Source organism: Saccostrea cucullata, unplaced genomic scaffold (assembly GCF_032062105.1).
Source record: "Saccostrea cucullata isolate Sc308-1 unplaced genomic scaffold, CSIRO_AGI_Scuc_v1 ctg720, whole genome shotgun sequence".
In the NCBI taxonomy this organism is placed as follows: Eukaryota; Metazoa; Mollusca; class Bivalvia; order Ostreida; family Ostreidae; genus Saccostrea; species Saccostrea cuccullata.
Genome location: NW_026923311.1, coordinates 31,806 through 44,624, shown reverse-complemented (window position 1 = coordinate 44,624; position 12,819 = coordinate 31,806). Strand labels below are relative to the sequence as shown.

The 12,819-nt window shown below is 33.8% G+C and overlaps 1 protein-coding gene across 1 annotated transcript; it reads right to left on the bottom strand.

Moving 5' to 3' along the window:
- Nucleotides 1-5,806: 5,806 nt before the first annotated feature.
- Nucleotides 5,807-10,971, bottom strand: LOC134263717 (xylose isomerase-like). The gene is made up of 15 exons (XM_062746099.1): nucleotides 10,598-10,971; nucleotides 9,577-9,653; nucleotides 9,337-9,409; nucleotides 8,850-8,991; nucleotides 8,505-8,642; nucleotides 8,228-8,337; nucleotides 8,017-8,112; nucleotides 7,850-7,933; nucleotides 7,663-7,718; nucleotides 7,464-7,534; nucleotides 7,255-7,360; nucleotides 6,716-6,818; nucleotides 6,544-6,623; nucleotides 6,236-6,310; nucleotides 5,807-6,103 (listed from the first exon to the last, which is right to left on the bottom strand). The coding sequence occupies exons 1-15, from the start codon at nucleotides 10,689-10,691 to the stop codon at nucleotides 6,017-6,019; spliced, it is 1,392 nt and encodes a 463-aa protein (XP_062602083.1). The 5' UTR covers nucleotides 10,692-10,971; the 3' UTR covers nucleotides 5,807-6,016.
- Between the last annotated feature and the right edge of the window lie 1,848 nt (nucleotides 10,972-12,819).

Here is a 12,819-nt window from a genome sequence, read left to right as displayed (position 1 = left end):
AAACTCGAAAATTCTAATTGGTGGTTGTGAAGGGGGGGGGGGGGGTCGTCAACTTTTTTTCAGTAATAAATTTTACTCATATGCCACTAAGTACATGACTTTTAATATATAAATCAACTATTAGTACTGCAACAAAAAGTGTTAGGGATAAGGGATGGGGGGCAACAAGCCTTTCGCTGAACTTTTCCAGTAGTAAAAACTTACGATTAGGAAAATGTTTCTTGGCCATCCTCTCCTCTACCGATGGAACTTACCCATAGGAGGTCGTCCACCCAGAACTCAGTATATATATTGAGACTTTGGTGGTGTGATTGTACATTGTATAATTTCTTTTTCGAGAATTTTTCACTCAAATGTAGAAGCCACCTCTTGCCGGTGGAGAGCTGCAAATTTGTCCTATACACTCGGCACTTATAGCCATTGAGCAGTGAGGGATCTTTTTTCGTGCCAGTACCTACTGCGACACGGGACCTCGGATAATACGGTCTAGATCTCATCCGAAGGACCGAACTCCACATCCTATAGTGGGATTCGAACCCACGACGTACTGGTCAACTCCTTACTACTGTACTTCGTGACTCTATATAGAGCAAACGCCGTAACCACAGTGCCACGCGGGCGACAGCGGACTGCATCCAAGGGGGGGGGGAGTCATTATCCATATGTACTCGTGAAGATTATCTATGTTTAACTAAATGGTTAAAATGATTTAATTATAAAACACTTTTAAAATATTTATAAAACACTATTAAAATGATATTATTTAGATATTTATTCATATAGAACCAGGGACCTATATACTAGTATATACATGTAGTCCCTGATAGAACGGATAAATTTTCTTCAAAAACTGAAAACGTTAGTATATATAAACATGTTTTACGATTTAAAAAAACTATTCGGGGGAGGGGTTGCTAGCAATGGGGGCGAATTGCTATATATAGCGAGATTTCCCACGGAAGACTACCTATATATTGAAACTTCCCCGGCGGGAAGTCCCACTGTACATATAGTCTTCCGAAGGAAGCATCACTATGTAGTCAGTCTTCCAGGGGAAATCTTACCATCTAGCGAGACTTCCGAGGGAATGGCATGTATCGGGTACATACCTGGACTTATAACAAACATCGTTCTTTTGAAAATTTAAGTTTGATTAATAAAAAATTTAAAAAACTCGAATAACCCCGGCACGGGTTTGCTTACCTAATTTTACCAACACTCTTAGCGAACACCCCTGCCACCTAGCGTTATAATGCGGCACTAAATTCGGACAACTTGAATTCGTCTTCATTGAATATGCTTCATTGTTTGCGTGATTGAGTTAGCGTTCGTAATAGTTATAATCATTTAAGAAACTGTATCAATTTAAAAGAAAGTAAAATGAATTTACAAGAATAAAGCAACATAGAAGTAAGGGCAAAATGAAGAGGGATAAAAGTCAAAGTGAAATGTAATAAAGACGAATATGAAAATAATAAAGTGACATATAATTACAACAATAACAAAGCATAAAGAAGTAGGCAGAATAAGAATAAAAGCAAGATACATAGACTTTTGGCGGTAATTCCCTTCCATAAATGATTGGTCATATTTATATGTACATGTATATGGAAACTTCCTTAGGTGGTGTAGATTCAAGTATGTTCAAATCATGATCTCTGAAGGTAGGATGACGCTACAATGGACGATCAATTTTTAACATTTGTTGATTTGTTGATCAGTTTTAATTAGAAAATGCCTAGTGGGTACTTTGATTCGCACTTTATGAAAATATATTTAAGATTTAATCCTATATAATATGATTACAATCATATATGGCGTATTTTTGATAAGTTCAGACTGACTAAAAGACTAAAATTAATCTTTCCATTTGTTTTGTTATTCTATATAAAGATAGGACTTTCCTGTTAAATATACACAATTTAAATTAATCGCGTTTCATAGATATCCGAGATTTAAAACAATAACTGATTTATTTCCGATTCGGATAAAAATATCAGACACAGTTTAAAGTCAATTTAACCTATATACACGACATGATATTTAAGTTCAAAATCAGTGAAATAATTTAATTTGAATGTAGATAGCAAATATCATATCAAACTACATATCATTTTTTTATTTTTTAGCTCAGATACGCCATATTTACACATGTAGCTCTAACTGTTATGAAGATCTTTGAAAAAATACCATGGGTAAATACATATTATTCTAAGAATTCTGAAAAAAAAAATTATGAGTACTGTCAATTACCCAATTCCTGATTAATAGACCTGAGGATCGGATTACCTTATTAATCATTTACCTCTATAATGTTACATACGTCCACATGTATATTGTAGCTTGAGGGGTACCTATGCGCGACAGAGGCAACTTATTGAACTTAAAACATTTTTTTAAAAGCCCATAACTTACTCGACTCTCTCTTTTGATTGCATGGCTCTAATGCTTAATTGGATGATTTTAATTTTCCTAGAAGCATTGCCAGAACCTATAAGTAAGTAAGTAAGTAAATATTTTATTATAGTGACATGTGTATATACAGTTATTTTTAACATTCGTTATACAATTAAACATAATATATGTTCAACACCCGGCCCATCGGACCTATAAGTCACTTTTAACAATTTATATACATTACAATTTACATGCGTGTGATTTTTCGTTGTTTTGAATTATAGGCTTTATAAATAAAATTTGCAGATTAACGAGGGAAGTGAGTTAACAGATATTTAAAGAGAACATTTAAATCATTATATTGTAAATTTGAAATTCCAATATTTCGTAGAAAGTCCTGTCTACAGAATTTATATAGATCACATTCAAAAAGAAAGTGAAGTTCATCCTCTACTTCGTTCAAATCACAGAGATTACATATTCTATCTGGAATTGGCTCTCCGCGGTAGCGACCAGTCTCGATACGCAGAGGGAGCACCCCGCACCGGAATTGCGCCATTGTAGACCTAACTGGTAGACCTATAATAAGGTGAACATTTACTCAAATTACGCTTATGGCCCAACGGTAAATCATTTAACAGTGTCCATTCAAAAACGCGAAATCTATGGTTAGTAGAGTAGAACCATGCAACAAGTAAAGATAACATGTAGTTTTATAAACAGTACATATTTGAATAAAAAACACCGAACACTTTTATACACAACTATTTAAGAAAATTTGGTACATGTGTACTGGATTGTAGACCAACGAGGGAGTCTTGATGCAAGTGCATTTTGATTAACATGAAATGCAACGGCTCGATGTCGGAACAGGACAAGAATTATGAAATATAAAATTTAAGTAAACTGAACTGGGATTTCAAGCTGACATATCATAATATTGTCACAAAAGCATATAAAATTGAATGCACAAACATATAGCGCAGTGATCTAATTGGGAATGGGAAGCAGTAGTTTCTTTTGTTTGAAGTTATCGCCCTTATAATTTTTAAATTACATTCATCTTTTGACAAAAACTACAATTTTGCAACATCAAATGTAAAGATAAAAAATCAAGAATAAACATTTTATAATAATGTTTATAAAAACAAGAAACAATACTCTTTATTTCACAGCAAGTATTTTCTCCATCTTTTTTACTTTTAAAACTTTTTGAAACAAATCTGTATTAGGCATATATATAATTTTATTTCACAATGTCAATTAACTAAGTAAAAAAAAACAGACTAATAAAGTAAAGAAAGAGAGAGCGTGGGAGAGGGAGAGAAAGTGGGGAGAGGTGGTAGTAGTAGGGAGAGAGAGAGGAAGTGGGGAGAGATAGGAGGACAGGGGGAGAGGAAGTGGGGAGCGGGAGAGGAGCACACCAACTAGGGTGGAGGGAGGAGGAAAGAGTGGAAGTGGGGAGAGAGAGAGTACGAAAAGGAGGTGAGGAGGGGAGCGGAGAGAGAGTAGAAGAAATAGAGACTCCTTTTGTGGTTGTTTTAATTGTAAAATAACACGCTAGCCCATGTTTGCACCCTCTTTTTGAAGTTATGAGACTACATGTATCTTGTAAAATATATAATTTTTGAGAATTCTGAGGGAAAGCTGTAAATTTCGTCCTCAAGGGTTTCCATCCCTAATACGACCAAATTCTCTAACTTTAGATATCAATCAAAAACATAATACTCTGATATTCAATTAATGCACTTTATAGTAGTAAATTCCCGAAACATTCCGAATATTTTTTGAGCGTTCAATATCGAACGCCCTGTTGTAAACGGTCAAATTCTCAGAGCTAAATTAACGAAATGAAGGTACGATGTGTCTATTTTTCACACAAAATGAAATTATTTATTAAAAATTTAGTACCGGTACGTTTTAGACCCATTAAAACCTAAATAATCAAATCATATCGCTCGGTAGGGTCATCGGAATGAAGCGATATTGAACGCTTACAGGACAGACGTTAATTTGAATACCGATATTTAAAAAAATCATTAATTTGTCTTTTTTAGATGGAATAATTATTATAAATTATGTGGAAATGTTTTAGCTATATAATAAAGGAGTTATTGAACTTACAGGTATAATGCTTGAATATTGGCACTCGTAATGGCTGTTCAAATGCACTCGCAAGCTCATGCATTTGAACAGCACAACTTGTGCCAATATATCACCAATATATGTTCAATAACCCTATATTATTTCTCATGAAGACAATTGCCATTATTAATCAATGCATAAACGGCACTGTCTAAGCAAGCCACGTGCATGGATTTCTTGAACAATGGCTGTTCCATCATGCAGTTATGTATACAATTACATATTCTTTTGTATCTCAATAGTATAATTCAATATTCAACATATTTCATTTTTAATCGGAATGTTTTTTTTTACTTTGGACATACAATTGTGAGTGTAAACAATAAACTATGTACCCTAGGTTACTAGCACAGGCCTTTGGATCGCTTAAAAAAATTGTGTGTAAAAAAGAAAATATTTTTTTTTTGCAACATCTCAATTTTTTTCTAAACGTATATCTGAAGGCCTGTGGTTACTAGTATGTATTTTTCTTCAAAAGCTGTGACATTATTTACCGTACTAACAACCAAAGAAAGCATTTTATTATTAAATTAAATATGCTTTTGTCCCTCGTTTTCCCTTAAAGTGTGTAATATGAATTGTGTGGTCTGTCCGTCTGTATGTCTGTCTGCCTGTCTATAGCACTTTCGTTCCCGAGCGATATCTTGCAAAGCCTTTGACCTTTTTCAATTGAATTCTATAGGCCTAAGGAAGACCCCTATGACTTTCGAGGTCAAAGTGTCAAACATCAAGATCATAAATTTATACAATCTATATTATAACTACATGTATATACTCTCTTACTTTTCAAGCGGAGTTATAAAAATAGAATTAACAGGTGAATGATTCGTAATAATGTTTTTTTTAATGCTTGCTATCAAAAGTAAATTTAGGTCTTGGTACGTACATGTGCATTTTTTTTTTCAATATAAATAATTTCGTGATCTCATTCACTTATTTAAAGATATATTTATGCATTTTTCAATAAAAGTAAAATAGGATAATTCTTTCGACGAAGAATGTAAATTAAAAAAAATAATGCAATAATTATTTTGAATATTTTCTAAAGGTCAAAATTCAAATTAAAAAGTCTATTTTTCTGTTTTAATAAAACGTACATGTATGCTTTTATATTTATAACCATAATAAATACACATAACATATAGTTGCTTTCTCTTAAATATGGCGAAATGTTGTGTGCATTTTTATGAAAAAAGTACTTTATTAATTCAATCGCGCAAGTCATATTTTTTTTTGCAACAGCTGTACATTATTGCATTCTCACAACAAGAAGCTATTGTCATGATCTTAAAAGATCCTGAGCTATGGATGTTTCAAAAATAGTCATATCCAACAATAATTAAATTTCTTTTCACATATTCTTAATTGTTTTAAGTGGGTTTTAATTATTTTGTTTCATGACACTTTAGAAATTACTTCACTGTGTTTTCGATCACGTGTGCACATTTCAAAATGGAGAAAAAACATTAAAGATTTATACGTAGTGGTTCAGCATGGATTCATAATGCTCCTGGCGACCGGAGGCTATGATTGTTGGACATCCATTGTCAAGAATATATTTCTGTTTAAAAAATGTAAGGTTCAATGATTATTTGACAAAAAAAGATTATCTGGAATAAACATAATATGAGGTGGATAATGAAATATACTCAGTTCGTGTCATTGCAGACATTAAAAACAACATCAAACCCACCTCTAGTTCCTCAAAAGACGTTTGGCCATCTGTAATCTTTTTGCCAATCCCAGTTTCATATGAGCTGTATCTTTCCTACACACGTATATAATTATATTTATTATATTATACACATGTATGTACTATGGTAGTACGTTATATGTATGCGATACATGTACATTCGGATTGCTTACCAAACTCTACGAATCCAAAATCACCCAGACAATGTGCATTAACCTTTAAAGTTAAAACCAAAAAAATCGCCTGTCTGAATCATTTTTAATATAAACAAAACTGGAAATGTGTTATACTTAAATAAGAGAATTTACCTTTACTTGTTTTGCAATAACCCCATCTGAGAGAAGCTTTTCAGCATTCAACAATCCTCTCGCAAAAGAATCCATCGCACCTGTTAAAGAGCAGAAAAATAGGATCAGATCCACACTAATTTATGCTTTAGTGTAAAGAAAATAACTATAGCTGGTAAGTTTGATATTTTACCTATGTGGGAGATAAACATGTCTTGTAATTCACTGGATTCTCTGCGGACCTTGCAGTCAAAGTTCAAACCACCGGGAGCGAGGCCGCCTTGTTCTAACACTGTCTGTAAAGAGAGGTACATGTTTTTCACTTATACCGCGGTGAGTATGCATAAAAAACAAACACTTCTTGTATAAGAATTTATAACATTTTTCATATCTTTCATACAACAAACATAAGGTCATCTAGACGCTACAACACCTAATATCAAATAAGTTACTTAAACCATGAGCAATGTGCACGTACAAAGAAATTCTGAGCGTCTTCTACATGTAAACATACTTAAGTTACATTATTCTTTAAGGGGGATTTCACATTTCTTTTTTCTTTGGTATTTGCTGTCGTAAAATACTTTGAGAATATTTTTCACTGAAGAAAAGTGGCTGTTGAGAATACATGTGTCAAATTTTGTCCCCGATCTAGTATAATTAACTAATACTTTGCACCTTTAATCTTTAAATTCAAAAATATAACCTTGAATTGATTGGATGTAAAAATACCTTCATAACCATGGTTGTGTTTTTAATGTCCATCGGGAACTGATCAGTATCCCAGCCTAGGTCTGGGGATCCCGTGTTAGAGTCGATAGATCCCAGCATACCGAACCTGGAGAGTCAACATGGGAGGTTTCCTTATTTTATTTCAGTAAACATGCAATATTGATATAAAAGAATTTATTTATTAGAAATATAAAATGAAAAGTACTCACGCGGAAGCCATTACGATGTCGTGTTCGTAACCATGGCCAGCCAGAGTGGTGTGATTCGGTTCGATGTTAAGCTGTGAAATCAAAGTTAACGTTATATTAAGATTTTCTACTATCTAACAAACCGGAAAGAATAGAATATTTAAATACAGTACAACACAATGACATATTTTATTTTTCCACAAAGCTAATGTCTGTCTACCTTGTAGTCCTTGTCGAGTCCATAATGTTTCAGGAAACCAATTACTGTCATGGCGTCTGAAACATATTTTATATTATTATACTCCAAAAATGCTTACATTGAAGGGCAAATCAAAAATATTTAGGATTGACAAAATGGTAAGATAAAAAAATAAATCCACGTAAAGCAGGTAAACTTGTGAATGTACCGTAGTCATATTGATGTTTAGCGGGTTCTTTTGGTTTGGGTTCAATCAGCAGTGTCCCCGTAAATCCTATTTTCTTCTTGTAATCTGCCAATATAAACCTCTAAAATAGTATACTCAGAGTGTAAAGTACCGCTGTAAATAGAACTAACATCAACTTGCTATTTTACCCGCTGCCATTCGAAAGAATGTTGCCAAATTGTTGAGTTCTGTGAGAACATTGGTGTTCAGGATTGTATGGTAGCCCTCTCTTCCGCCCCAGAACACTATGGATAAAAAAATACCTTCATTTTAGATGGTACTGAATATATAGAATATATCTTTCCTATTAAAATTGCACAAGTACACAATATTGTTAAATGAACTTATTCTAATGCTTACCAAAATTTTCTGCACCCAGCTTTTTGGCCACTTCTAGACCTTTCTTAACTTGTGCCGCCGCCATTGCGAAGATATGTGAATTTGGGTTACTCCCAGCTCCATTCATGTATCTTTAAAATAACCAAATAATTAAACTTTTATCAGAGAAAGATTCATATCTAACATTTTATGAACAAAATATTTCTGTTGCTAAAAATGTCATCCATTGGCTAACGAAGAAAATGGAAAATATTTATCATCATCTTTCTCAGTCATAATAGAAAACAAATTCCTATACCTAGGATGAGCAAATAAGTTGCATGTAGCCCACAGCAACTTTACTCCAGTTTTGCTTTGTAGCTCCTGGGCAAGATCAACTATCTCATCCAAATTCTTGTTGGTTTCCGCCAGGGTGGCCCCTTCAGGCGCTATGTCTCTGTTAAAAACATAAATTCGTAAAAAAAAAAAAAAAATTATGCATAGCATGAATTTATTATTACCATAAGAAGCTGCTGTACAAAACCATCAAAATGGTAAATACCATACTGAAATTCATTCCAATAACCATGGTTTGTAAACATGATACTAGTATATATAAATGTTTCACAAGCAATTGATTATTCCTTGTATTTTTGTTTCTTACCTGTCATGGAATGTCCAGTAAGGTACACCAAGCTTTGTGAAGAACTCGAACCCAGCTCTCAGACGCCTCTTAGCGTTGGCCATGGAGTTACTGCCATCATCCCATGGACGGATTAAGGTGGGGAAACCAAAGGGATCCGCTCCTTTTATTAATTAAAACAACAGGGTTGCTTTAGAGAATCGGTTTTAAGTACTTGTGTACTAATAGAGAGATGAGCAACAACTGCTGAGAAATTGGAAATGCACAAATCAAATAAAAATAATTCAGGGATTATCATACTTAGTTCAGCATGTAATTTCTGTATCAAATATGTATTAGATGTCTTACAAGAGGTAAATGTCTTTGAATACCAATGCTTAAATATTCACTCGTTTTATATTTCTGATAAATATTAAAGTATAAATTGATTCACAGTAAATTGTAGTGATTGTACTCTTTTTTGCAAAGAACATCTCGTACTTTGGCCCAATAAAAATAAATAAAATACCTGTTCCACGAAAGGTGTGCCAAAAGCAAACAGAGAAGCGAAGCCAATCCTTCATCGATCTTCCCATAACTTGCTGAAATTCAGTATTTTTTATTTTACTGAGTTAGATTAGTTCCATTAGGCAAATTTTAATTATCCATTGAATAAAAAAACATCATAGGCTGACAGAAGGCGATACATTTATAAGCCATTTTTATTTTTTATTGTTTCTAAATTCATTATGACATTCAAACATATTACCTTTTCTGGTTCGTATGTTTTGAATACCATTGTTTCTCCGGCACCAGCATCCTTTTTCAAAGGGATTTTGCCGATTCCTGAAATTAGTAATGACGGATTTAACGCCGTTAATTAAGAAAACACTAAACAACATGAATGTCATCACGTTTCACACATTTGAACATACTTTTATTGGTTTAAAAATAGGTACTTGTTCCCGCATGAGACACAAAGAACAAGAAAAAAATATTGAGATTTCTTTGATAAAGAAGAAAAAAAAATTTCCTGTCGTAGCACTTTAAAGTTTTAAATTCAAAAATAGGTTTTACATAAGCTTTTTAAAAGAAAGACCAGATAAACCCTGTTGTAAAGCACTCTTCATGAAATATATTCAAGATACAAAAGTAAACACTATTGCGTCTATGGTACAGGTACGTATTTGAATTAACATTCTCTATACAGTTCTTTTTTTATTTCATGAAATAAAATTTGTATTATATTAACGATTATTAACGATTATGTTGAGGGTCTGGACATTAAGCAATGAGGAAACATAAATTAGTCTTCCTTGATGACTTTAAATTCATTTAGTTCACACGATACTTTTATATGATAAAGTACTTTTACATGTTTATTGACTCTGACAACAAGTAAAAAGTTATTACATATATACATCTAACAATTAATCGACAATGTTTTAAAACCGGAAAATTTCAACCTGGAAAATGATAAATATATTTGCTAGTTCCAGAGATGCACTCAGTGTTTTTATTTTCGTATGATGTACTTTAACATTACTTAATTAGTTTATCTGGGTACAGTTTTCGATGTCAAGTAGGGGCTCTGATGGTACAATTAAACATGATTAATGTGAGGAATATTTTACAGTTAAGGGACCGGTTTCATGCTGTAGGCAGGCGAATGGAATGGATGCTGACGAATGCATTGAGAGATAAATTCAGATCTGGGAGGCACCTGTTAAAGAAGTTAAAGAACGTACTGGAGAAATCAATCAACAGACTATCGATGAAATAAACCTTACCTTTGAAAAATTCTGCATCTGGTGCATCAAATTCTTTGTATTTTGCCTCATCATCTTTGGAACCACTCGTTGACGTCGGAGCAAAGGAAGACATGATTTCTCTCTGGATTTCAAATCACTACACCTGCAAACTTCTCCAAAGGCACACTCCGCAGCCAAAATCTGGGTCGATGCGTGTTGATTACAATTTAAGATAAACAGAAATGCTTCAATTTAGTTTACGAGATAGCGGCCAGGGAGTTTATTTATCCCAGGAACGAGTCGCATGGAGCAGATAACTAGCCGGACCTCTCACTAATGAGATTATACAGTGTATGTCTTCAAATCGTGAAGCCACTCGGACTTTGTACAATTTACGACAGGGAAAAAGCAAAAATTTTGAAAAAGGGAGGGGGGGGGGGAGAGAAAATTCAACTAACTTGAAAAAAAAATGAAAACAGAAAACAATATGTTTGAGAAACACTGATGATCCCGTATGGCAACACAGTGCAGGGTAAATTTTCTTTAAATGCAAATCAAACATGTTGATACCTGGTGCCAAAGAAAGGCCTTTTCACAAGAAATATATATATGAAATAGAAAACCCTAGCACCACCTGTTAAAAAGTTATAGTTAACGGTTTTTTAAAGGTAAGCCAAACTCTGGGGTCAAGGTCAAAGGGTCGAAATTTTTGATTTCTAAAGAAAGGCCTTGTCACAAAGATTATTTATGGGAAGTATGAAAACCCTAGCCCTAAACATTGAAAAAGTATTTGCCAAGCATCCAAGGTTAAAGTTTTTTTTTTTTAAAGAAGGTCAAACTCCAAGGTCAAAGTTGTTGGTATCCAATGAAAGGTCTTGTCACAAGAATTACACATGTGAAGTAAAAAAGCCTTAGCCCTTGCCTTTCAAAAGTTACGGGCAAATTAATTTTTTTAAGTAGATCAATCTCCAAAGTCAAGGTCAAAAGGTCAAATTTGTTGGTATCCAATGGAAGGTATTGTCACAAAGAATACATATGTGAAGTATGAAAGTCCTAGCACCAACCGTTCTAAAGTTATTGCCAAGGTTAAAGTTTTTGAAAAGTAGGCCAAACTACAAGGTCAGGGTCAAAGTTGTTGGAATCCAATGAAAGCTCTTGTCACAAGAATTACATTTGTAAAGTATGAATTAAAATCCAAGCACCAACCGTTCAAAAGTTATGGCCAAAGTAAAAGTTTGGAATTTTGGTGTTTAAGTGTCAAACTCCAAAGTCAAGGTCAAGATGTCAAATTTTTGGCACCCAAAGAAAGGTCTTGTCACAAGGAATGCATTTGTGAAATATGAAAGCCATATAGTCCCACCCAGTCAAAAGTTATAGGCAAGGTTAAAGTTTTTGCGGACAAAGAGACAAACAGCTAGACAGACGGATGGACAGGGCTAAATCTATTAAAAAGGAAAATTGCAATATCCAAACTCGAAAATACAAATGGGGGGGGGGGGGGAGGAGCGGTAGGTTCCAGTTTTTCTTTCAGTACCAAATATTAGTTATACATACTACTACCATTACACATATTATGCTGCAACCAAAACAAACCTAAAGTGGGTAGGTGTCAAGAGGCTTTTCAATAAACATTCTCATGATTGGGGTTGGGCTGCCCCCGCCCTCTTATGTCTGCCTACATCAACATGAACTCTCCAGACAGTTTTACTTACGCTGTGATTTCTATTCTCTCTTCCACTTTCTAATTAAAAAAAATTGAGGATTGTAGATACTGTAAGACAACGTCACATAACGTATTTGAAAATGTAAACATATTAATTTTATAACCGGTATTTACGGAAATCCATGTTCACCGAAAAATTTATTTCCGATTTCGCTTTGTTACAATATTACGAGAGCCCAGAACGATCATGTGACATGTTGGATACATAAGATGCAAAAATCGAATTTGAAATTGAATATCTAAACTATTAACTACTGTAAATCACTTTTATTCGCGAGAACTTTATTTTCGCATAATTACGCGAGACAGTGTCTTCGCGAAAATTAAATTCTCGCGTATAATAGTATTCCTGAAGATTATATAGAGCAATAACCAGAATTCGTGAAAATTTTGTATCGCTAATCAAGAGTCAATGACAACCAATACCAAAGGGCGCTAAATTCAAGGTTTCCAGTATAGTTTTGTGAACAGAATCCAGAAATAAGAAGAGGAGAGACAATGCAGATGCAGCATGACCAATTACTTGCCGCTGCTGATA